The sequence below is a fragment of the Salminus brasiliensis genome, chromosome 24 (genome assembly GCF_030463535.1).
Source record: "Salminus brasiliensis chromosome 24, fSalBra1.hap2, whole genome shotgun sequence".
Taxonomy (NCBI): Eukaryota; Metazoa; Chordata; class Actinopteri; order Characiformes; family Bryconidae; genus Salminus; species Salminus brasiliensis.
The window spans coordinates 519,900-545,303 of record NC_132901.1 but is presented as its reverse complement, the minus strand read 5'-3'; the positions used below and the strand labels follow the sequence as shown (position 1 = coordinate 545,303).

Genomic DNA, 25,404 nt, shown 5'->3' with positions numbered 1-25,404 from the left:
AAAACTAGTCCTGGACAACAAGTTCCTTTTAATGGATGATATCCATTCAGAAAGCTGTATAGTCTGGAACCAGTCCTGGAAACTGACCCTCTATCAATTACCCAATTATCTTACAAAGGCCTGAAAGTTAGGATATGAAGCTACTGACCACCTGTTTTTCCATTCCAGTGAAGTCCATAAGAAGTTCTCCACATCTAAAGTGCATGGATGTTCGCTTGTGCTGAGAGATAGCTGTTGGTGCATGAAGGTTCACAAGATCACAAATGAGTTGATGAGTTGGTTGTGACTGTGCCTAGTCAGAAAGCTTCTTTTATGCCTCAGTGTTCCTACAACAGTATATGCAGTGTATGGTAGTGAGCAAAAGGGTCTCACTGTGGGTTTCCTGTTTTAGCATGACTGAGTAGGGTGGAGGTGGGGGTTAGATGATGTTGTTTAGGTAGTATCTCAGACATTATGAAGGGACACTTTAAAAGCACACAAAACATCAAGAGCTGGTTTTGAGGTAAAGTGGTCAACGTGCAGTTGTTTAAATGTATAGTTGGGGTTATTATATAAAAACTATAGGATGTATCTCGAGAAATAAACACACAACAGGACAAGAAATCCAAGATGTGCTCAATTACAAAGCAATTATTTATTCAACAACAAGCTGCTGTTTGTGAACATTGTTTTGAAGGTATTGTTTTTCTGTTTAGAACAAGAAACTGTTGCTCTCCATGGTGCTGAACCCCTGCCTCAGTCTTCACTCTACTGAGAAAGCACTAGTTTTAGATTCATTAGGGTTCATAGGGTCTGCTACTATTTGAAGAGTGTGTTTCTTGATGTGTTTAGTCTGATTTTAGAGGTGTGTATAAGACTTCCGTGTGGAAACAGAACTTCCCCCTCATGCTGCTTTCACACTGATGCTCCTCAGCACCGTCCACCTAAAACAGACAACTATCACTTACTACAGCTGCCAGTAACGTCCAAAATGACAACTGCCAGTAAATACAGGATGAAACGCAGGAGTTCGGGTGGGTGTGTTCGATGATGATCTACCTGATACACATTTTCAGTGAGCAGTCCTCTTCTTTCTTCAGAACCTGAGGAGATAAACCAAAGACCACCACCAACACCAATTTACCCAGTTCTGACTCTTCATGTGGAGAAGCAGCTCCAACATAAGAATAACCGCCTGAGCACATAGTGTGATTAATGCTACTCAGCGCCCTCTCTGGTAAGGAGTGAGAATGCAGCACTCTGAACGGGAAGCCTTGCAGCAGAGGTTTTACTACCATCTCAGCTCATGTTTCCATAAAGAAAAAGAAACAAAAGTCCTAAATATGGAAAACTGAAGAAACTCTAAATTTGAGATTGTACATGAGAGTTTACCTTCAGTTCTGCAGCGGTAGATGCAGCACACACCAGTGAGGAACAGGAGAACACACACAGGACATATACTGGCCAGCAGCTTCCAGCAGAAGCTACAGTGTAGTACAGAAGGAGTCGGTGGAGTTTGGCACAATGTATCTGAAAGAAGAGAGAAAGAAGGGCTTACCAGAACACCACAACACAGAAGTGCTGGTAGTTGTATATATATTCTAGTAATATACACTCATCTGATTTGTGAAAGTATCGTCATCACTGATACTTCACATTGTATCTATTGCAATGGCTTTCAGTTTGGAAGTTTTAAATATCCGAAAATTGGCCTACAATTGGCTGTGGCTTTTGGATGCACTAAAGAAAGGTGCAGTTGTCTTGTAATCTGATGGCAACAGCTGGCTACCGTTACAGTAGCACAGATGCTCATCTAAAATCGTACGGTGTAAATGTTTGAAGAAAAAATGTGATTTTACCAAACCACACCAAAGAAATGAATTTTCACACTGTAACAGGCTATTGGAGCAAGGCTCCAATCATTGATCAATTAAATCATGTCAACTGGTAGAGAGAGTCTTTAGTGTGATGCTCACTCTACCATGTAAGCGTAATTTTTGTGCTGAGATGCTTTCAGGAAACCCAGTCCTGAATGCTAATACCTTTTTATTGGGTGACTCTATACTTCACACAATCTCACAAGCCCAGAGAGCATAACCAATAAGGGGGGAATAAACCCTTTCCACAGTTACTGAATTGATGCAGACTCAGGTGAGGGAGCTTGATGAGGTCTACAAGGTGGGGATGGCATTGCCCAGTAAGGTCAGCTAATGTTAAATTGGCTGTCTACAGTTGTTTGTTACAGTTAGCATAGTCAGTCGTTGTCTTTTGGTCGCATTGTGTGATTTTAGATACAAATCAACATGATAAGATGCAGACATTGGTCAAAGGTACTGTCAAAGGAAAAGCTTGTAGTCCTCTCTGTAGTTGAAATTTGGTCCTCTTTGGATGTCTTTTGCAGACAAATAAGGTACCAACATTCCTTTGGTACAACAACGCAATATCAAAAAGACCTCAACTCCCCTGCTGACACAAGTAAACCAAATTAAACCAGTTGAATTAGTTCAAATACTTCATCTTACCAAACAACGAGAGTCGAATGGTTCTGTTTGTGTAATGATGGACATCTACAGATTGTAAAATTCCACTCTGGTCTTTGGTAATCCACCCCTCCTGTAGGGCACAGTAATACACTCCCAGGTCTGCTTCTGAGACGTTCTTCACCTGCAGATCATGGGTGTGGTTGGAGCTGTTCCACACAATACAGTAGCGTGGACAATCCCCATACATTAAATCTAAACTTGTTAGCCTGAGAGGAGGTTGTTGGTCATGTGAGCAGTTTCTAAACCACAGTGTATTAAATCCAGGCTTCCAAACACAGTCGCTGTAGAGAGTGATGTCATCTCCTGATCTGACTCTCATCTCCACTTCTTCTACTCCAGAGATCTTGGAGAACCAAACACCTGAAACCCCTGAAACACACCAACCTCATATTAGACTCAACACTTATAAAATTTTAAAACTTAAAAGAAAAAAAAGTAAAGTTGACTTACACATGAGAATGAGGAGAACAGCTCTTGATGTCTCCATCTCAAAAAATAATGCTGGGTGACTGATGGCGGCAAGGATGTCTGAAGGGGGGACGTGTGTGCTGAGCTCTGATTGGTCCATGTGAGTGGAACATGTCTTTCGAGTGCTGTAAAGTTTCACTGGGTGGAGTTAAAGTATGCTGTTCAGACACCAGTGACCAGTCAGGACTTGTAGACATGTCTTATACCTGACTCATGAAATCTTTTATTTTAATCTTATGGCCTTGGCTTGAGGACTTGGAGTGTTTTTTCTAAAGTTGTTAGGTTTTGTTGCATGCAATTAAATTAATTTTTACACAGCTTATATAACCATTAAAAGCCTTTGTAGTGCATGTTTATACAGGAAAACACCTTTATATCAAGTCTACAAAGCAGTGGAGGCCTTCAGAGAGGATCTACTGATTTCTGCTAACTTAAAAAAATACATATCAGCAATTTGTTGCTTCATTTCTTTTTAGACAATAGAATGTTTTATGCTCGATCTTATATTCTGCAATATTACATTTCTTGTCTTTGTTTTAGTGGTGGACCAATCAGGATGGTTCTTGGTGGTATTTGGGCAGATACAGCTAAACCAGCTTTCTCATTGGTCAGAACTTCACTGATAAAACTGAAGGCCATCAGCTTAACCACCAAAAAAATTCAGAATTAACCAATCACATTCTGATTTCCAGTGGGTGGGACCAATTCCATCTGAATCAGCCTCACGCCAGTCCTTCTGGAGGTTCTAGCAGGCTTTAAATCTCGGCAGCTAAAGAACATTCATTACCATCAGCTTAGATCTCACATGCTTCTAGAATCCTATTTTGGGGGGGGGTGTCCAACAAGTAGGTATTTTCCATTTGACCTTTGTCCCCTGAACTTAAGGCCTAACCCTTATAATCACACAAAAAATGTATCTTTTAAACTCTTGAACGTTCCTCACATTTCCTCCCTTTTTCCTAAATAGGAATCAAACCCTGTATTTCACTGCACCACAGATATGTGAGAGTCCCACAGTGTATCAGTAGTGGATCTTCTTGGTGCAGAAAGGTGTCCAATCTCATCCCTGGTGTGTTAGACGTGACCTTATACAATCGAGAATAGATCTGAGGCAGTGCTTTAATCGCTCTTATGCATATTTAACGCTTAAACCTGAGCCTAGATCAGTTTCACAGCCTTAGTCAGGCCTGAAATTTGCCACTGCCCAGGGCAGCACAGATGTGAGATCAGTCTGTATAGGCAGTCTGCAGAGGCCTGAGGTGGCCTGAGCTACAGGGCCTCTTTGTGGTTTTCCTGTTTGGAGCGTTGCTTGTGAGCTGTCTTGTTACCTCTCTATTGCGACAGACTTCAGTCCAGTTCTGTTCAATTCAATGCAGTTTTGTCATCTTACTGTCTAAAAGAGCAGTGCTGATGGTACTCAACAGGCAGTACCAGCAGCAAACAGTAATTCATATTAAAACAGTTGAATTAATATATATAGGGAAGATAAATTGAAGTGTACTGTCCAGTTCCTGACCATTAGTTTAATGTATTGCTTAGACCAGGCTTAATTTTTTTGCTGCCAGTGTGCAGGGCCTCATTGTGGGTTTCCTGTTGTTGCGCAATGACTACACTGTGTCTGTTGGGTGGGGACATGTTATATAGTTTAAAGCTATACTATACTATAAGCAAACATATCTCAACCCTAGGACAGTCCCACTTGATAGGCCTAGATATCTGTAATTCAACAAAAATTGTAGTTCTCTTCTCAAAGGGGTGCATTCCACTTTCAAGCCAGTTTATGTAAAGTCAATGAAAGGAAGAAAAGAAGTGAGAAGTGCTTTTTTGTGTCTGGTGATAACATAGAGAAAGAGCAGTGATTGCATGGCGAGGGAGCTGAGTGTAAAATGATGGGTCCAGACCTTTTTTGGTCTAAGATTGGGGACCAAGTTAGCCTTGTAACTGCAAGTACAGTATGTAAAATAACAGGCGTGCAGCTGATAAATGGATTACTGCTGTTTAGCCGTAGGGACAGTCAAAGAGCTCAAGCAGAGTCAGTCTGCTGCTCTCTGCAAGGGGAGTGTGCTGCCAGACCTCATTGTGGGTTTCCTGTTTTAGGGTGTTGCATGCAAGATCTTTGGTGAAAGGCAGGATAGCTGTAGTTCGAATGAGGTCGATCAGCAGGTTGGGTGGACTGGAGCATTGTGCATGAGGTAATAGGTATAAATAATCAATATAATAGACAGTAGGACTGGACACATCAACAGCACAACAGTGGATACTGATGCATAGTTTGGGACTGGCACACTCTGTCAGATATATGGCAGCTCAAAGGGAAGAACGATGAGCTAAGATCTTGGACCAAAGGCCACAGACTAACACAACAAACTCAAAGCAGTGACTTGCAATGTGTAGGCTTCTTAGAGAAAGATCTACATTGACCTTCTTTGCCCACATTTGCCCACATTTACAGACATATTTCAGGGTCCCCTTTGTAGGAGACAGCCGATCACTACAAAGATGACTTACATACAGACACAACATTCAGAGGCCTCACTCGTTACACAGGAACTGTGTCTGCAGAACGCTATCTGAGCAACACATTTGGAGAGCTAGAGGAAAAGGAAAGAGGCCAGTGGAAAAGTGAATAGTAATTTTAGCATTTCTGGAAGTTCAGCCACGTTTTGATCTTAGAAGATTCGGTGACCCTTTCTGGGTTGCCATCACTGAATCAATACGTCGGAGAGTTGGGTAACATTTCATTTGAATGTTATCCATATGAACCTACATAGGAGCCAGATCACATGAATAAGCATTGAATAACATGTTTATAAAGCACTAAATTAACATGAAGGCCTGTAAACTCAAGTGTTGGACATTCTCTTGCTTGGGAAGCACTGAAGTACAGTGAAAATGGCTTTCTGAAATGTTTGCTATCCCATTTGGTTGCTAGGGTGTTGAGGGGGTGGTTGCCTGGTTTCTAGGTAGTAACTATGGTATCCTAGGTGGTTGCTGGGATGATAGTAAGAGGTTGCTATGCAGAATCCAAAATGCTGAACAAGAGCCAGCATTCCTGATCAGACAGAACATGGCAGAGTTGGCATAGTTTCAGCCTCTGGAAAACTGCAGTATTCCAGGTTGTTGCTGTGGGGTTGCTAGACAGTTGCTGTTCTGTGCCATGTGGTTGCTGTGGTGTTGCTAGGTGGTTGTTATATTAAAAACGGTCACTATGCATGAACTAAAAAGCTGGACATGAGCCGGCGTTCCTTATAAGACTGAATAAGATACAAGAGAAATGTATCTTCTGTATACCTGTATCCCTACATAGTAGTCCAAACACAGGACTGACGTAGTTCAGATGTTCAGATATAGGCAGTGGCCTTCCCCTATTGCTCAAGAGCTTTCCACACTCAGGCAACAACATATGCTGAGTGTGCAGAAGAGCAAGAGAGAGAGATTAGTATCAGCATTTGCCACTTCCTAAAATTTGCATGTAGGCAGAATGCACTTGGAAACACACCGACACAAGCTTCTACACAGGTCCGGTGGATAGCCATGCCATCTTCTGGGTTACTGATGATGATGCTGCTGATGGTGATCTGCTCCACTGCAGGTAGGACTCAGGACATTGGCAGCAGTGGTGGATGAACTGGATTTGGCTTAGCGGGTCTTCAACTGCCATTATTAACACTGATGACTGTATTTTCAGTATCTGAGGTATCTGGGGTTGTTAGGCAGTCCATTTGGTTGCTATGGTACTGCCAGGCAGTTGCTTTAGTATCGTAATGGATGTTGAACATTTGCAAGGTGCTTCCTTCGAAGTAGCTAAAGAAGTTGCTATGCATTTGCCTGAAATTTATTGGTAAACACCCGGTATACCATAGTTACCCCCTAGGAAGAACTGGGCAACACCACAGCTCCCCCTCAGAAACACCTCAGCAACCACTTGCGACAATGTAACGACTTAACAACTTTCTAAGATACAATAGCAATAGCATAGCAACACCCTAGCAACCACCAGCAATACCATAGCAACTGCATAGCAACACCTTATTAGCTACTTGAGATGCCATAGCAAACACTTCCGCTGTGCCTCTGCTGTGCACTACTGTTTACACTGCAGTGGTTTATCTAGAACTACCTGCTCTGTGTTTCCATTGATTACAGAGGAGTTTAACATCCAGCTGGTGGGTGGCAACAGCCGCTGCTCTGGGACACTAGCGTTCTTCGAAGATGGACAGTGGGTGAACGTCAGTAGCAACACCTTTAACTTGAGAGCTGCTATGGTGTTGTGCAGGGGGTTGGACTGTGGGAATGTGCTCAGCGTTACTACGGAGAACATTACAAGTTTTTCCTTTGAGTTTTTTATTTTTTGCAAAGGCCAAGAGTCAGCTATCAATGAGTGTGAGATTTTCTGGACTTTGTCTTTTCAAAACTACACCACAGCCATCGTCTGCTCAGGTGAGACATGAGATTTTCACTGATTCTGTCAAAATAACTGTTTTAAAATCAGCAGTTTTACTCCAGATGTTCGATTCTGTATTGTCTGGTGTGATCTCTCAGACTCTGTGAGGCTTGTGGACGGACCTGGGCTCTGCTCTGGGAGAGTGGAGGTGAAGCCCCATCAGTCCTGGACCACAGTGTGTGAGGCTGACTTTGACTGGCAGGATGCGGAGGTAGTCTGTAGGGAGCTGGGCTGTGGACCTCCACTAATTCCACCAGGTGCGCACTTTGGAGAAGGGAAACACCCATTTGGGACCGAAGAGTTCCAGTGTAAAGGCACAGAAAGACACCTTCTGAACTGCAGCACCTCAGCCACCTGCTGTAGGACTCATCTGCTCAGGTAGGTATTACAGTCAGCCCATAATTATAGGCACCCTTGTTGAAGATGGACTTTTTCTGGAAATTAATAGTCTTTTGGGGGGTTTTAGCTCTGCGATTATATAGAAGCTAAATTCCCTCAAGTCATGCATCAACAAGGAAATATTAGATAACGGAACACAAATGGAATCAAACAGCAGCATGTCAAATGGCAGCATTTTGGGGTCACCAAGTCTCAACAACCACAAGGAGACAATACTATGGAGCCAACAAACTATTAGGAAGATGTGCTAGAAGAAATTCGAAGTGGCAGGAGTTTAGCAGACACTTAAACTTGGGCTGGAACTGGGTCCTATGGGAGTTTGAGACAACTTTCCAATAAACTCTCAAAGTAGTTGGTTCAGTCTCAAGCAATCATCATCCCCACTGTAAAGTATGGTGGGGGATCTGTGACGTTCTTTGGCTGGGTTTCTTTTAAAGACAATGGGAGCCATGTTAGGATGCATGGCATCACGGTTGATATTTTGGCAGGAAGATGACCAACACAACAAGACTAAATTTCCCTCAAAATGGTTCCGTAACAATAGGAACAAGCTTCTGCAATGCCCAAGCCAGTCCCCCGACTTAAATGCCAATGGAAACCTGCTGAGCTGAAGACGAGAATCTGGAGGGTTTCCCAATTGAGGAGCAACCTCAGAATCAGTTGTTCTGAATTCCCGAAGCTCATGAAGTGTTTGGAGAAAAGGTGTTTTTTACCTGTCTTTGCCAAGAGTGCCAATAATTGTGATTAGCATTAGAATTAGCATTCATAAAAATGATCACTGATGCATAGATGAGTTGTTTCCTATTCTTTCCTTCAAGAACCTGATGATGTGAGGCTGGTGAATGGGAGCAGTCGCTGTTCTGGGATGGTGCAGATGTCTGATGATGGAGAGTGGAGAGACGTGGGAGCAGATGGCTGGTTAATGACACAGGCTGTTGTGGTATGCAGACAACTGAACTGTGGTTCTGCTGTTGCAGTTACGACTGTAGAGCCCAGGCTAGATAAGACTAGTTGGGCATTTGTGATTGTCTGTGTGGGATCTGAGGCTTCACTGAGGGAGTGTGTTCATCTGAAAAAGGCTCAAGCTGAATTCCTTGCCACAGTGAATTGTTCAGGTACTTCATGGGAGGGGGGGCGGGGGGTGAATCAGTCCCCTGTGCTCTAACACTAACTCTGCACTGTTCTGTATGTTCCCTCAGACTCTGTGAGGCTTGTGGATGGAGCTGGACTCTGCTCTGGGAGAGTGGAGGTGAAGCCCCATCAGTCCTGGACCACAGTATGTGAGGCTGACTTTGACTGGCCGGATGCAGAGGTAGTCTGTAGGGAGCTGGGGTGTGGGACTCCACTAACTCTACAGGGGGCGCTCTTTGGAGAAGGGAACCACCCATTTGGAACCAAAGAGTTCCAGTGCAAAGGCATAGAAAAGAGTCTCTGTACCTGCAGCACTTCAGATAAAAAGAAGCACCTGTGCAGTCGTGGCAATGCTGTGGGACTCACCTGTTCAGGTAAAAGGAAAAACACTGCGCAAGACAGACTGCAGGTCTGATGGTTCAGTTCAATGAGAGATGTTCTGTCTTCTTTCTCCAGAACCTGATGATGTGAGGCTGGTGGACGGGCACAGTTGCTGTGATGGGACAGTGGAGTGGTTCCATAATGGAGAGTGGAGGAGGGTGACTGGATATCACTGGGACAAGGAGGCTGCTGCAGTGGTGTGCAGACAGCTGAACTGTGGCTCTGTTGTTGTCATGTCTAGAGTAGAGGCCGGTAGAAATGAAGCTGACAAGGGTGTTTTCGTACAATGTGTAGGATCTGAATCTGCATTACGGGAATGCCCAGTTGAGCTTGACACTTTCAGGGGCCACGTTGCTGTGATCTGTTCAGGTATCCCATTGCAGGAACATGAATTTTTACACTAGGGTTTAAAGCTCATAGTCACATCCATAGCTGTTAAGGGTGGGAGAAAAAAATCAACACAATTCCATGACAATTACTTTCCATTCTCTTCAAAGGTTCCTGGGTGTGGCTCGGGAGGGGCCTGGGTATGGCTTGGGTGTTGCTCGGCTGGGGCTTGGGTGGGGCTCGGATGGGGCTCAGAAGGGGCTCGGGTGGGCCTGGATGGGGCTTGGTTAGGGCTCAGGTGGGCCTGGGTTGGGTTCAGGTGGGCCAGGGTAGGCCCTGGGGGGGGTCTTGGATGACCTTGGGTGTTTCTGGGTGGGTCTTTAATGGGAGGGTCTTGGGTGGGACCTAAATGGCAAATAATTAAGCTCTACAATTTTCTTTGTCCTCGTTTATTTGACAGGGGTCCTGGGAAAGCCAACTATCTCCCTCTCCACTGCCATAAGAGATCCCCATAGGCCACAGGCTTTCAGAGGCCACATCTTCACCATCACCTGTTCCACTCAGCCACAGTTCCCAGGAGGCTCCTTCCATCTCAAACTGCCCTGGGCCAACAGAAGCCTCTCCCAGACAGCTGTCAATCACTCAGCCGCCTTCGTTTTTCCTGATGCCGATGATTCCCACCAGGGGAACTACAGCTGCATCTACGAAAACAAAGGAATCTTTGAAAACATATCCTTAAATGTGTATCCTGAGACCTTCATCCACAACTTCTCATCTGAGAGTGAACTGCTTTACCTTACCATCACAGGTACTATGCTTGCATATTCAGTGTTTTTCTTGTTACAGAATCAAACATTTTGCAGTGATCAGAACTTTATCTGTGCTACAGACTCTCCATTACCTGCAACCATCTCCAGAATGCTGCTGGTGCCATCTCTGCTGCTGATGTCCTGCTTGTTGATCTTCCTGATCTTCAAGAAGTGGGGTCATACCCTCATTAGAAACCCATCAGGTGAGTGACTCCATTACTCTGAGATGAACACACCCTGGTCTGGATGCAGTAAAGAGGTGCAGATATGTGCTGGTAGTTCACTGTACGGAGAGTTCAGGAGGTCAGGTAAAGGTCCAGCACACAAAATGCAGCTTATCACCAAACAGTCTGAATCAGAGAGTTTACATCACAGATTAGGAGAATTCTGCTCATCACTGTCATGTATTGGTGTGTACAGGCCAGCAGGGGGCAGCAGCAGCTGCAGTCCAGTATGACATCTTCGAGCTGGTCTCTCTGCAGCCCAGTGCTGAAGAGCAGCAGAACATGGAGAGAGGGTCTGGAGAGAAGCAGCCTGCAGACTTAGAGCAGGAGGAAGAGGAGGAGCAGGCCAGGAATTAGATTTTTACATATGGATTTACACTACATGACAAAAGTATTCGGACACCTGCTTATTTACTTCTGAAAGCAAGGGTATTGAAAAGAAATGATCCTGCTTTTGTTGGAGTAACTGTCTCTACTATCCTGGGAAGAAGGCTTTCTACTAGATTTTGGAGCTGAGCATTACTCTGATGATTTGATTGCACTCAGCGACAGGAGTTTTAAGTGACCACCACTCCACCTTATCCCCAACTCCAAAAGTACTGCATGGAGCACCATCCACCATCCATCCATTGATTGCACTCAGCGACAGGAGTTTTAAGTGACCACCACTCCACCTTATCCCCAACTCCAAAAGTACTGGATGGAGCACCATCCATCACCATCCAGAGGACACAGTTGCTGTCCACTGCTCCACAGCTCAATGTTGGAGGCTTTACCAATAGGTTCATGCTTACCCACTCCAGATAGACAGTCCTACACAGACTGTAACTGAGACCAAGTTTTCTGACACTGGGCAGCACATTTCTCTCTAGAATCCCTTGATAGTCTTGAGATTTCATTGTACCCTGCACAGATTCAAGACACCCTGTGCCAGATGCAGCAAAGCAGCCCTAGAACATAACAGAGCCTTCTCCATGTTTTACAGTAGGGACAGTGTTCTTTTCTGTGAACATAGAGCCTTGGCAAAAAGTTCAATTTTGTCTCATCTGTCCATAGGACAATCTCCCAGAATCTTTATGGTTTGTCAACATTCTGGTCCATGTTGAGTTTGGTACACACCATGTCACCAAACAGTACAGTGACTACCTGTAGCCCTATATATAGGCCCACTGACTGATTACAAGATTGTAGACCCTTGGTGCTAATTAGTGGACACACCTTGATTTAACATGTACCTTTGGTTACATTATTTTCAGGGGTACCATCATTTTTGTCCAGGCCTGTTTAATGAGTTTATTTTTTAAATAATTATGTTGAAGCATGATACAAAATCAATGTTGGATTTTCATTTGTTCATTTTCATAGAATTTTTATTTATTATTACGTTTGTCAGATTCAAGTTATTTCTGTGACCATTGTGGGTTTTTCTTTAATTAACCGAGGGGTACCAACAATTTTGTCCATGTGTGTATTCTGTTGGCAGTACAGTACTTCTGAACAGCTTGTCTACAGCTGTGCACATCTGTGTCAGCAATGTGCGCCACTTCAAGTAGCTGAATGCCTTTGTTAGAAGGGGTGTCCACAAGCATTTGGACATAAAATGCATATTGGGCCTCTGCTTCTAGCCTCTGCTTCTAACAACAGCTTCTAGCATGTTGTTAGGTACAGTATGTCTAACCAGTCAAATAAGGATTTCTTGTGATTTGCTTTTTTTCTTATTGTGTATTACTACACCTGCTGTTGATCTTCTTGTCTGGCTCCTGGTTTGTAATTGTGGATTACCCTTTGCTCGCTCTGTCTGCCTGTTGTTTGACTCCTGTCGAGGATTTGCTGGGAATGTTTGCTGTTATTGACCTCATACTCTGGAAAAGCTCCAAAATAAAGATGACTCTGTAACCAATGCAGCAGCGGCAAAAACAACAGCTAAACACAGATCTGTGGTCAAACCGAAGCCACGGACTGTGAGCATGACAATGGAGTCATCTGGATCTGTTAAGATACCTTCCATTCAACATGTATGACTAAATACACATTACCTGCTTAAATGATTAGACCTTGATACAGGTATTTATTATTATTCATAATTAATTGCATTTAACAGAACAAAAGTGACCTTCCAAAGTGACCTTCTTCTTCTTCTGCTGTTGCTTTTTAAAGATTATTATAGTATGCTGGCTTTAAAGTTACAAAATAATTTTTGTGCTAAAATTCCAAATTTAAATAAATTGTATAAAAAATTGTAAATAACTTATTTAAATATGCCTTTTTACTTTGCATCATTGCCTTGTTTTAGTTCTTATTTCCTTAGTTTTCTAAAAGTTTACCTCTACGTCCAAATATTTATTGCCAGTGTGGAATTGTACTGAATTCATACAGTTTGTATGAATTTACAACACTCTTTAGTGAATTACACCTCCACCAGTAACGGCCCTCTATTGCAACATGAGAGAGAGAGCGAGAGAGAAATGAGGGCACTGGTCACTTTCTGAAACACAAACAGAAGCTTAAACACACACATTTCCCTCATTTCGAAGTAGAGAGTGAAGACCGTGGTCGACGGTAAACAGTCATGCTAGCGGCTGTAATACTAATGATCATCTGCTCCACTGCAGGTAGGAGTAGGAGCATTTCTGGTCTTTCCCCAGAGGAAGAGCCATAATATAAGTCTGATGCAGGAACTTCACGGTTCTGTGTCGGTTTTGAAATGATTTAGGATCAACATAGCTGATGTGCTTCATGGCAACCCCACAGTCTAAAGCAGGGGTGTGGTACCGAAGGCCAGGTTTACTTGAGCGCACAAATCTACATGAGCACTGAGAGTTCCCCACACCTGATCTTCAGATTGAAGTTCTTTAAATTGATATGATCAGAACCAAGATACTTCCCAACATCTAGGCTGTAGTGGAGGTGGGACAGATCTTTCCAGCACTGGAGTACAAAAGTTAAAAACTCTCACTAATTGGGACTAAACAATGATTTATTACAAAGAGACTGTTTACACCTGGCATTAACATGCTTTTTATATCTGGATGTTACCTGGATCAGAAGCTTGTATGCTATGCTCTTCCCTGTTTAGAGATGGCTGATGTCAAACTGGTGGACAGTGATGGTCATTGCTCTGGGACAGCAGAGATATTTCGCAATGGACAATGGCAAAATGTCAACAGCAGGACCTTTGACTTGAGAGCTGCTACGGTGTTGTGCAGAGAGCTGGACTGCGGGAATGCGGTCAGCGTTACTGTAAGAAGGGGCATAAAAAAGATGCTCAGCGCTGATTTCACGTGTGAAGGCAATGAAGCGTCTGTTAAAGAGTGTCAGTTTTCTGTCCCTTCCCCATCTCCCATGTCCAGCCCAGTGGTGGTCTGCTCAGGTGAGAAACAGCATTGAACAAACTCTGTCTTTCTAAAATTCATGACTTTCATGCAAACTGCAATGTCTGGTTTGTTCCCTCAGACTCTGTGAGGCTTTTGGGTGGAGCTGGACTCTGCTCTGGGAGAGTGGAGGTGAAGTTCAATCAGTCCTGGACCGCAGCGTGTGATGCTGACTTTGACTGGCAGGAGGCGGATGTAGTCTGTAGGGAGCTGGGCTGTGGGACAGCGCTAACTCTACAGGGGGTGCTCTTTGGAGAAATGAAACAGCAATTTGTAACCGAGAAGTTCCAGTGCGAAGGCACAGAGAACCGTCTTCTTAACTGCAGCACCTCAGCCAGTGTGATGCCCAACTGCAAGTATAGCTATCCTCTGAAGCTCACCTGTTCAGGTAGGAATTACACGGCATACTGAATCAGAGGGAAAATGGTTTTGATTGTTTTGGCAATTCTGCAATTCTGTTGCTAATGTGTTCCTGGGTGGTTGCTGGTGTTGGTAAGTGGGTGCTAGGATGTGTTCATTGTGTACCAGGTGGTTGCAAGGGCTAAGTGAAGGCTATAGAATTTGCTATGGTATTCCAGGTGGATGCTATGGTGGTTGCTATGATATTATATATATGTTTCAATGGATCTCAGCTGGATGTGTTTCAAATGTGTTGCTAATATGTTTCTTGGCGGTTATTACGGTATTCCGGGTGGTTGCAAGAAAAGTTACTAAGGTTTTTCAGAAAGTTGCAATGGTAGTTGTTATTGGATTTTTTAAAATGGTCTTACTGCTGTTTCAAGCGGCTACTAGGGTGATTCCAAGTGTTTTTTGTGGTTTCCCCAATGGGATTGTTTGGATATTTTTAGCATATTTGTATCATAGCAACATATAAAGGGGGCATTGATTCCACTAAGGGGGAAAATGGTCTTTAGCTAGAATTGCACCCAACTGGAGATCTGCAGATGGACTGGTGTCTTTCTCAGTAACTGCAGGACAAGTTCTGTCAGAAAAGTTCTGGAGGGACGGATTGAAGCAGTATTTTTTTCCTTTCCATTCCAGATGTGAGGCTGGTGGATGGACACAGTCGCTGTGACGGGACAGTACAGGTGCTTCACAGTGGACAGTGGAGGAGAGTGAAGAGCCCTGGTCTCCAAACCTGGCTGATGTGGTGTGCAGACAGCTGCACTGTGGTTCTACTGTTGCAGCTACAACTTTAGCCAGAGCAGCTGACCAACAATGGCAGCTTCTGAGCACCTGTATGGGTTCTGAGTCTGCACTGAGAGAATGCAAGCATGTGAAGGAATATCAGTCCAATTTGATCGAGAGAGTGATCTGCTCAGGTAAGTATCTCAGGTGGTTGCTTGGTGGTTAGTAGGTGATTCCTATGAAACCATACAGTTTCTCTCTATCTTTATGTATCTCGACAGAGATCCTGGAGCAGCCCAGCATCTTTTTCTCCACTCCACCGATCACCTCTATTAATCTCTACAGTCATCATGTGCTGTGGAGCAACAACTTCACCATCACTTGCTCCACAAAACCACAGTTCCCAGGAGGCGTCTTCCACCTCAAGGTGCCATGGACCATCAGCAGCTACACCCAGAAAGCTGTTAATTACTCCACCACCTTCTTCTTTCCTAAAGCTGAGAATTTCCACGAGGGGAGGTACAGCTGCGTCTATGAGAACCAAGTGGGATTTGAGATGACCAAGGGCAGCAGGATCTCCGTCCATAACATCACCTCTCAGAGTCAGGAACTCCACCTCTTCATGTCAGGTAAAGAGCTGCTCGACGTGTTTTTCTGCCCTCTGATTTCTCACGTTTTGTCTAGCCCATCTGTTTTGTTTTGATTCTGCTTTTCTTTGGTTTTGATGTTCTGCTTCTCGACTACGTCTTTGCCTCTCCCATGTACTACACTGAGTCGCTGTTTTTTCCTTGGATCTCATTTGACTACTGTTTTTGTGGATTATCCTTTTTCATTAAAGGCTCTTGCTTTTACAGCTGCCCAACATGACCAGATCAGACCGTCCCAGCAAGTTCAGCTCAACAGCAGACCCTGAATGAAGAAGACCCCAACAGTCCTAAAATCTCAGTAGCAGGAAGCTCTCGCCACAGCTAATGTTAAAATGTAGCATCTACCATCAGAAAGAGACCAGACAAGCTTGATCTTCATGGAAGAAGTGGATGGAGGAAACCCTTGATGTTTAAAAACCTCAGGTTCCTCTTGTAAATTAGTGGACGGTGGAATGTCTGATTTCTAACTGTTCACCCCTTCCCAGACTCCTCTGCATCTTCATCCTTCTTTCTAAAGGCCTCAGAAATGCCTCAGCTATGGTGATCTTAACCAGTTACATCAGCCATCCAGAACAGACACTGAGGTACTGTGGTGTGTTGATACTTTAGTGGGTGTTGATACGTTGGTGCGTTGGTGTGTTACAGGTGGGGGCATCGGTGAAGGAGGTATGGGACCACCTTCAGTGAGATCACGTGAAATGATAATAGGTTAGTGAGAGAGAAGGTGAGTGTGGAGAGTGAACAAGAGAATCTGCTGATGTTTAACTTGCAAAAGAGGAGAGCTGCAAGATGGACTTCACAGCCTGAGAGAAAGTCCAGTGTGAATGTTGGCCATGACGCCCTCTTGTATTTCAGCTGTTCTTAACAGTGCTCAGTCAGACAGTCCGGTCATACTTGTCATATTTTCCTGTGCTTCACCAAATATAATTTGTTAAATTTGATTGTATCCAGCCATAAATATGAACTGTTGTCATGACATGCTTTGTATTTGGGTGACTCAACACCAGTTCACCTGGGGGCCTGTCCGGTCACATTATAGATTTCTACGACAATTTCATATCAACAAACTAAACACACCTAATTTCGAGACCACCGCAAGCATCAATGCTATTTAAACAAGAAAACAGACATGAAAATAAGCTGTTGGCCAATCTTCACAACAATGCCCTGCTTCAAGGTCTAGTAAAAAGGTTTCCTTGAAACAGTGAATCCAACAAAGCCTGTATAAACTCACAATGAATGAGCAAGTGTCCCAATACTTTTGTCAATATTTTCTACAGTCAAGGGTTGTTTAGTAAAGGCAGTGGATCGATATGGAACCATGCCAACTTAAAAAAAACATTTGTATGCATAAATGCTTCTTTGCCAGGTTCAAGTGAACAAGGCTTTCTGCTCAATTTTGGAGGAGCATTGCTGTGAGGATATGATTGCATCCAGCCTTGCTGTAGGTGAGCTGGCATGGATTGCCTAGTCTGCCCTCCTTTTGCTTATTTGTGTCTTCTGCTGTTTCTGACTGTAACACATGTTCAGGTTTCAGAATAAACTCCTAAATGGCTAAATTCTCTGGATTGGATATTGTGACATCTGCCAGCCTGATCAGTAGCAAATGCAACAACTGTGTGCTTTTGGTAGCCGAGCTGCTCCGGCTGATTATCCACCAACTGTAAATTTCCCTAGACAGTTAGAGCTCTGGCATGTTTGTCTGGAACCCTGGCTATTTAAGGATAATTAAGGACAAAAAGTCCTTAAAATGAGAGCAGCAATGTACTTTGCGATGTGGATTAGTCTTTGATCACTCTGCCTGCCACCCTCTGTGGTGCTGGGTAAATGAGTCAGATGCTTGCGGATGTAAAGTAATAAAATACTTTAATAAAAGGAGATTTAGAGAGTCTGAGGACTAATACGAAACACCAAGGTTCAATAAACAAATCTAACAGGGCAGATAAGGAATAGACAAAAACGTAAATTGAGACACAATCCAGGGTCAGAACCAAAAGAGCAAACAGTTGAACAAACAAACCAGGAGGGCAAAACCAATAATTGGAAAAAAATTATAAACAGGCAGTAATCAGTACATGAACACAATTAAAAATAACAAATGCTCTGTAGACAATGAAAAGTTGGCAATACTTCACAGAGATGTAATGAATATGTACAAACAGGACAATTACAAACAGGTGAACATGAGCGGAAAACTGATTGGTTGTGGTGGAGGATGAGGTAGTGATGTTATGGGGTGAGGTTCTGGGAATTGTCCAGGTGGGTGATTGGTACAGAGAAGGACATGACAGGGGAGCCTGGAACAGTCGAGAGAGTGTGACCATGATGACCAATCCCCGACAATCGACAAGGCAGGCCTGGGGAATCCCACGAGCAGCGCCTGGGGCGACCCCACAGTCGTGGAGCCAGATGGCCTGGATGACACCTGTGAAAAGCTTCCACCAGACCCAGGTCCAACACGTCAGATGCCAAGACCATACCCCTCCTAGTCTTGGAGTATTGGAGAATACCCCCTCTCCATACAGAGTGCAGTAGCCACTGGACAGCAAATGCGAGCTAGCTGTCAACATCAACTGGGGGTGGAGGTGGGGCCAGGCAAGTCCATCTTAAACGTAACGTCATTCATTTTTCCCAATATTTTGAATGGATTGATGTATTTAGGAAGCAACTTTTTACTTCCCTCAGAAAACCTAAAGTCCCTGGTCGATAACCAGACTTGGTCACCTGGAGCGTAGGGAGGGGCATCACTCCACTTGGCGTTTTCTGGCAGTGCAGAACCAACTCAATGCGCTGATGTATGGCACATCTGAGAAGTCAAAAGTCCAGAGCATTAATGGTGGCTGATACCCAAACATACATTGTAATAGGGTGAGATTGGTGGTAGAGCTGGTGAGAGAATTTTGCGCCATTTCAGCCCATGGTAGATAAGTCAACCAATCATGCTGATTTTTGAAACAATAAAGCCTTAAGAATTTCCCTAACTCTTGATTCATTCATTCACACTTGCCGTTAGATTGAGGGTGATATCCAGAAGTCAAACTGGCAATAATACCCAACCTTTCCATAACTGCCCTCCACACCTGAGGAGGCAGGGGTTTCCAGCAGGTAGAGTACGAGGGGTCTTACATTGGGAACACACCAAACAGGAAGCTATAAAATGGTGTATATCAGCCAGCATAGACTCCCACCAGTTTTTATCCGCTAGCAACTGATACGTTTGTGTTTCTCCAGGATGACTGAAGGTCACAGAGGAATGAGCCCAAGTAATTAACCTATCTCTACATGACATTGGAACAAATTTTTTGTCTGGAGGACACTGTTCAGGTGGTGGTATTCGATTATTATACTGATCAATCTCCATGTTGATGTCCCATGTAATGGGAGCTACCACCAAACCAGGCAGTAATACACTGGTTGGGTCTTCCAGAGCCGTGGGTTTGGTATTATATATGCGAGAGCGCAACGGCTTTAGTGTTATGAGACTCAGCGCAATATGTAATGGTGAACTGAAATCAAGTCAATAACAAAAGTGACCAACGAGCCTGACGGGGGTTTATACGTTTAACTGAACATAAATACTCAAGGTTCTTATAGTCAGTAAGGACTAGGAAGGGATGTCTAGCTCCTTTAAGCCAGTGCCTCCACTCCTCATAGCTAAGAGTTTGTGGTCACCAGTGCTGTAGTTTCTTTCTGACGGGGTCAGCTTCTGTAAATAGTAAGCAAGAAGGTACAATTTATGAGGATTCCCACAGAACTGGGACAGTACAGCACCTATGCCAACATTTGAGGGGTCATCCTTCATGACAAACGGCTCTGCCGGATCAGGGTGTTTTAAGAGGAGAGCTGATGTAAACCAGTCCTTCAGGATTCAGAGTCAGCCCGGGGAGCCTATAGGAATCCTTTAAGAAGCACCGTGAGAGGAGCGGCCACCAAACTCCTACCTGACTCTTTATCTGGCGGGTAAATCAATATATCATCAATGTACATAATTACTAATTGAACAAACATATCTCTGCGGACAATATTTATGAAGGCTTGGAAAACAGATTGCGTAATCCAAATGGCATGACCCTGTACTCGTAGTGGCCCCTAGCAGTGAGGTAAGCAGTTTTCCATTCATCACCATCTTTAATCCTAACCAGGTTATAAGCACTCCGTAAGTCCAATTTGGTATATGTTGCAGCTCCTCTGAGCTGTTCTAAGGCCACAGGGACAATGGGCAGAGGATAAAAATAGGCTTTGGTGATTTGGTTAAGGCCTCTGTAATCTATACAGGGTCTCAGGCCCCCATCTTTTTTCTTTACAAAGAAAAAGCCTACAGCTGTGAGGGATGTAGAAGGGCAAATAAATCCTTGAGCTAATGCCTCCTGTTCATACTCCTCCATGCAGTCTCCTTAGCTTTAGTGAGTGGATAAACACAAGATTTAGGTGGAATCTGATTGTCAATAAGCTCAACAGCACAGTCATAGTCCCGATGAGAGGGCAACTTGGTGGCATTATGTTTACTAAATACTTCTGAGAAGCTGGCATATTCTGGACTCTCGATGGAAGTAGACCTGAGCATAACTGTGGGTAGGCAGAGACAATTTTTATGACAATACCGAGACCAAGACACAATCTCACCACCTGGTTGTGGTGGATGACCAGGGAGTGATGTTATGTGGTGAAGGATTCTGGGAATTGGAGTCCAGTTGGTCGACGAGTACAGAGGGGGACGTGACAACCACCAGTGTTGACACACACACTGACCCTGAACTCTGGAAAAGCTGTAGATGTGATGGTGGTTTTACTGGTCTTAAGTATTTGGACACAAATATTTTCATGTGTTCAGGTGGGAAAGCTTGTCTGCTTTGAACAGTGTAGAATTGTACGGAATTGGTAGAGTTTGTATGAATTTAAAACACTGTTTAGTGGCTGTTACAGATTAGACACCACCCCCCCCCCCCGAACTGCCCCTATGTAGTTTACTTAGACCTCCACTAGAAATGTCCCCCTATTGCAACATGAGAGAGAGCAAGAGAGAGAGAGATGAGGGCACTGGTCACGGTCTGACAAACAGAAGCTTAAACACACACATTTCCCTCATTTCGAAGTAGAGAGTAAAGACCGTGGTCGACGGTGGACAGCCATGCTAGCGGCTGTAATGCTAATGATCATCTGCTCCACTGCAGGTAGGTGTAGGAGCATTTCTAGGCTTTCCCAACAGGAAGAGCTATAATATGAAGAAACATCTCACTAAATGAGACTAAGCAATGATTTATTACAAAGAGACTGTTTACACCTGGCATTAACATGCTTTTTATACCTGGATGTTACCTGGATCTACTTTGAACCTAAAATGCATAATTAGAACTTTGCACAGCTTAGTTAGAAGTCAGAAGTTCTACACTAATTCCATGATACAAAGGGGGGTGGCCATTTTTGTTTACTTTGTGTTAGAACCTCCAATATGACAGAAGATCCATTGATCTAGATTTTAACCCCACTGTTAAAACTGAACAATCTTTGAGAACTTTTTGGAGGTTCTTCAATTTGAAACTGTGGGGGAACCTCTTTTGAATAGAGGAACCTTCCAGAAAAGATTTTAAGAATCAAAGGGCAACTAAAAGCACCTTAAGAGGTTCCACCTCAGTTTCTAACTGAACAACTTCTAAAAGTTCTAAATCTAAATGTAAAACATCCAACCAAACATCTCTACTTACCATGTAGTGCCTTCAACCACAGATGCTGGTCCTCTTCTTATTTATGTGTTGTGTTGGTCGGAAACTTGTATGCTATGCTGTTCTATCTCCTATTCTCTGTTTAGAGATGGCTGATGTCAGACTGGTGGACAGTGATGGTCATTGTTCTGGGACAGCAGAGATCTTTCGCAATGGACAATGGCAGAATGTCAACAGCAGGACCTTTGACTTGAGAGCTGCTACGGTGTTGTGCAGAGAGCTGGACTGCGGGAATGCGGTCAGCGTTACTGTAAGAAGGGGCATAAAAAAGATGCTCAGCGCTGATTTCACGTGTGAAGGCAATGAAGCGTCTGTTAAAGAGTGTCAGTTTTCTGTCCCTTCCCCATCTCCCATGTCCAGCCCAGTGGTGGTCTGCTCAGGTGAGAAACAGCATTGAACAAACTCTGTCTTTCTAAAATTCATGACTTTCATGCAAACTGCAATGTCTGGTTTGTTCCCTCAGACTCTGTGAGGCTTTTGGGTAGAGATGGACTCTGCTCTGGGAGAGTGGAGGTGAAGTTCAATCAGTCCTGGACCGCAGTGTGTGATGTTGACTTTGACTGGCAGGAGGCGGATGTAGTCTGTAGGGAGCTGGGCTGTGGGACAGCGCTAACTCTACAGGGGGTGCTCTTTGGAGAAATGGAACCGCAATTTGTAACAGAGAAGTTCCAGTGCGAAGGCACAGAGAACCGTCTTCTTAACTGCAGCACCTCAGCCAGTGTGATGCCCAACTGCAAGTATAGCTATCCTCTGAAGCTCACCTGTTCAGGTAGGAATTACATTGCATACTGAATCAGAGGGAAAAAAGGGTTTTGATTGTTCTGGACCAAAATTTTTCATTTTACAGCTGCAATTTTGTTGCTAACGTGTTCCTGGGTGGTTGCTAAGGTGTTGATAAGTGGGTGCTAGGATGTGTTCATTGGTGGTGGCTAGGGCAGCTGATATGATATGTCAGCTGGAACACCTGAAAGGTGAAGGCTATGGAACTTGCTATGGTATTCCAGGTGGATGCTATGGTGGTTGCTATGATATTATAAAATGTTTCAATGGTGTCTCAGCTGGATGTGTCTCAAATGTGTTGCTAATGTTTTTATTGGTGGTTGTTACGATATTCCATGTAGAAGGGTAGATTCTAAGGTATTTCAGATGGTTGCAAAGGTAGTTGTTATTGGATTGTATCAGTGGTGTTTTCCCATCCTTTCTCTGCAGGACCTAACAATGTGAGGCTGGTGGATGGATACAGTCGCTGTGACGGGACAGTACAGGTGCTTCACAGTGGACAGTGGAGGAGAGTGAGTGCGAAGCCCTGGTCTCTAAACCTGGCTGATGTGGTGTGCAGACAGCTGCGCTGTGGTTCTGCTGTTGCAGCTACAACTTTAGCCAGAGCAGCTGACCAACAATGGCAGCTTCTGAGCACCTGTACGGGTTCTGAGTCTGCACTAAGAGAATGCAAGCATGTGAAGGAATACCAAACCAACTTGATCGAGAGAGTGATCTGCTCAGGTAAGTATCTCAGGTGGTTGCTAGGTGGTTAGTAAGTGATTCCTATGAAACAATACAGTTTCTCTCTATCATTGTGCATCTCAACAGAGGTCCTGGAGCGGCCCAGCATCATTTTCTCCACTCCGCCAATCACCTCCATTAATCTCCAGAACCATGAGTTGCTGTGGAGCAACAACTTCACCATCACCTGCTCCACAAAGCCACAGTTCCCAGGAGGTGTCTTCCACCTCAAGGTGCCGTGGACCATCAGCAGCTACACCCAGAAAGCTGTCAATTACTCCACCACCTTCTTCTTTCCTGAAGCTAAAAAAATCCATAAGGGCAGGTACAGCTGCATCTATAAGAACAAAGTGGGATTTAAGATGACCAAGGGCGACAGGATCTCCGTCCATAACTTCACCTCTGAGAGTCAAGAACTCCACCTCACCATGTCAGGTAAAGAGCTGCTCCTAAGAGTCATTTAGGTGCAGAACATAGTTGCAGAACCAATCATGAACAGTTCCTACACTCTATGTCACCGGAATACTAAGTACCCTCACCTGTTTCTATTGTTCTTTTTTTGTAGATTTCACTACTGTTTTTGTGTATTACCCTTTTTCATTAAAGACTCTTGCTTTTACATCCATGAGTGTCTGTTTCATCGAGCCTATGTTACAGTAATAGTTTTAGAGGTGTTTCAGGTTGCTGCTAGTGTGTTGCCAAGTGGTTGCTGTGGTACCCCACATGCTTGGTTGGCTTGACCCACCATCCTTTAAAATCCACGGAAGACAGCATCCAGGGTGTTTTCCTATCCTGGCTCTGAAATGGTGGGACAAACTTCCCAAGGCTGTCTGAACGGCAGAGTCACTTACTGTCTTCAAACCTAGACTGAAGTCCAAATTGACTTCTGAATTTAGTAGCATCTAAGCTTAGAGGGATCTTTTGGATTTTAGCCGATAGAAACTAGCTTAGTGTATTTTCTGTATGAACAGTAAAGCTCTTCTTTAAGTCGCCCTGGAGAAGAGCGTCTGCCCAAATGCCTTCAATGGAATCTAATGTAAATGTAATGTTGGGTATTTCTAATGGTTTTAGAGATGTCTCAGGTGGCTGCTAGTGTATTGCCAAGTGGTTGCTGTGGTACCCCACATGCTTGGTTGGGTCTAGTATATTTGTTCATTCATTCCTTTAGAAAATAATCGGTGAACAGTCCGTCACTATGTCGAAACCGTACATCTGATCAAAAAGCAACAAGCCCTGAGCAGTGTCCTTGCTGTGCAGGAAATGACGTGAGGCTGGTGGACGGATACAGTCGCTGTGATGGGACAGTACAGGTGTTTCACAGTGGACAGTGGAGGAGAGTGAGTGCGAAGCCCTGGTCTCTAAAGCTGGCTGATGTGGTGTGCAGACAGCTGCGCTGTGGTTCTGCTGCTGGAGCTACAACTCTAGCTAGAGCAGCTGACCAACAATGGCAGTTTCTGAGCACCTGTACGGGTTCTGAGTCTGCACTGAGAGAATGCAAGCATGTGAAGAAATACCGGACCAACATAATCGAGGGAGTGATCTGTTCAGGTAAGTTTTTTTTTTACGGTATTTCAGGTGGTTGAAATAGTATATCAGATGGTTGCTATAGGGTTGCTTTGTGGTTTCTATGCTGTAAGGGTGGTTGCCATTGTATTTCAAATTATTACTATAGTATCTCATGTGGATCCTAGGTGGTTGCTGGGTTGGTAGGTGATTGAAAGTGAACAGTTTCTCTCTTTTTGTATCTCAACAGAGGCTCTGGAGGAGCCCAGCATCTTTTTCTCCACTCCACCAATTGCCTCCATTGATCTCCACAACCATCAGTTGCTATGGAGCAACAACTTCACCATCACCTGCTCCACAGAGCTACAGTTCCCAGGAGGCGTCTTCCACCTCAAGGTGCCATGGACCATCAGCAGCTACACCCAGAAAGCTGTCAATTACTCCGCCACCTTCTTCTTTCCTGAAGCTGAAGATTTCCACAAGGGGACTTACAGCTGCATATATGAGAACCACTTGGGATTGGAGATGGTTAAGGGCAACAGGATCTCTGTCCATAACTTCACCTCCAAGAGTGAGGAACTCCACCTCACCATGTCAGGTAAAGAGCTGCTTCTAAAGGGTCCATTTAAAAAAAAAACATTATTACTCCTTCAAACGTGTAGAATTAGAACCAGGTGCAGAAGATCAGCAGCAGATGATCAGAACATGGTTGGAGAGGATTATTCTGAAGGAGTCTGTCTGATTTAAACCATAGACATTTTGTCTGGGTTTAATCTTGGGTAAATAGCGAAGCACTTTTGTAAGTCACTCTGGATAAGAGCGTCTGC

The 25,404-nt window shown here is 44.1% G+C and overlaps 2 protein-coding genes and 1 long non-coding RNA gene across 4 annotated transcripts; 2 read left to right on the top strand and 1 right to left on the bottom strand.

The window, feature by feature from the left end:
* Positions 1-1,038: 1,038 nt before the first annotated feature.
* Positions 1,039-3,006, bottom strand: LOC140547092 (uncharacterized). The gene is made up of 4 exons (XR_011978392.1): positions 2,973-3,006; positions 2,502-2,891; positions 1,372-1,509; positions 1,039-1,082 (listed from the first exon to the last, which is right to left on the bottom strand). It is a non-coding gene; the product is annotated as an uncharacterized lncRNA (long non-coding RNA).
* Positions 3,007-6,498: 3,492 nt separating this feature from the next.
* Positions 6,499-12,876, top strand: LOC140547199 (scavenger receptor cysteine-rich type 1 protein M130-like). Its single transcript, XM_072670788.1, has 9 exons — positions 6,499-6,582; positions 7,137-7,430; positions 7,533-7,793; positions 8,811-8,948; positions 9,033-9,338; positions 9,421-9,714; positions 10,133-10,480; positions 10,562-10,684; positions 10,902-12,876. Exons 1-9 carry the CDS (start codon positions 6,525-6,527, stop codon positions 11,060-11,062), a joined length of 1,983 nt encoding a protein of 660 aa, XP_072526889.1. The 5' UTR covers positions 6,499-6,524; the 3' UTR covers positions 11,063-12,876.
* A 313-nt stretch (positions 12,877-13,189) lies between these two features.
* LOC140546934 (uncharacterized) lies at positions 13,190-17,321 on the top strand. 2 transcript variants are annotated; one of them, XR_011978373.1, is made up of 5 exons: positions 13,190-14,075; positions 14,159-14,464; positions 15,118-15,398; positions 15,486-15,833; positions 16,059-17,321. XR_011978373.1 is itself a non-coding variant. In XM_072670408.1 (4 exons), the coding sequence occupies exons 2-4, from the start codon at positions 15,317-15,319 to the stop codon at positions 16,115-16,117; spliced, it is 489 nt and encodes a 162-aa protein (XP_072526509.1). In that variant the 5' UTR covers positions 14,410-14,464; positions 15,118-15,316; the 3' UTR covers positions 16,118-17,321. The 2 variants fall into 2 exon arrangements, 1 of the variants encoding a protein (XP_072526509.1); XM_072670408.1 differs by lacking the exon at positions 13,190-14,075 and having other exon boundaries at positions 14,410-14,464.
* The last annotated feature ends 8,083 nt before the right edge of the window (positions 17,322-25,404 follow it).

Bases quoted from the DNA above. Each gene is read 5' to 3' on its own strand.
- LOC140546934 (XM_072670408.1), top strand. From the start codon at position 15,317: ATGGGTTCTGAGTCTGCACTGAGAGAATGCAAGCATGTGAAGGAATAT. The intron at 15,399-15,485 runs GTAAGTATCTCA...GTATCTCGACAG, and splicing joins CGAGAGAGTGATCTGCTCAG to AGATCCTGGAGCAGCCCAGC. The intron at 15,834-16,058 runs GTAAAGAGCTGC...TTGCTTTTACAG, and splicing joins ACTCCACCTCTTCATGTCAG to CTGCCCAACATGACCAGATC.
- LOC140547199 (XM_072670788.1), top strand. From the start codon at position 6,525: ATGCCATCTTCTGGGTTACTGATGATGATGCTGCTGATGGTGATCTGC. The intron at 6,583-7,136 runs GTAGGACTCAGG...CATTGATTACAG, and splicing joins GGTGATCTGCTCCACTGCAG to AGGAGTTTAACATCCAGCTG. The intron at 9,339-9,420 runs GTAAAAGGAAAA...TTCTTTCTCCAG, and splicing joins TGTGGGACTCACCTGTTCAG to AACCTGATGATGTGAGGCTG.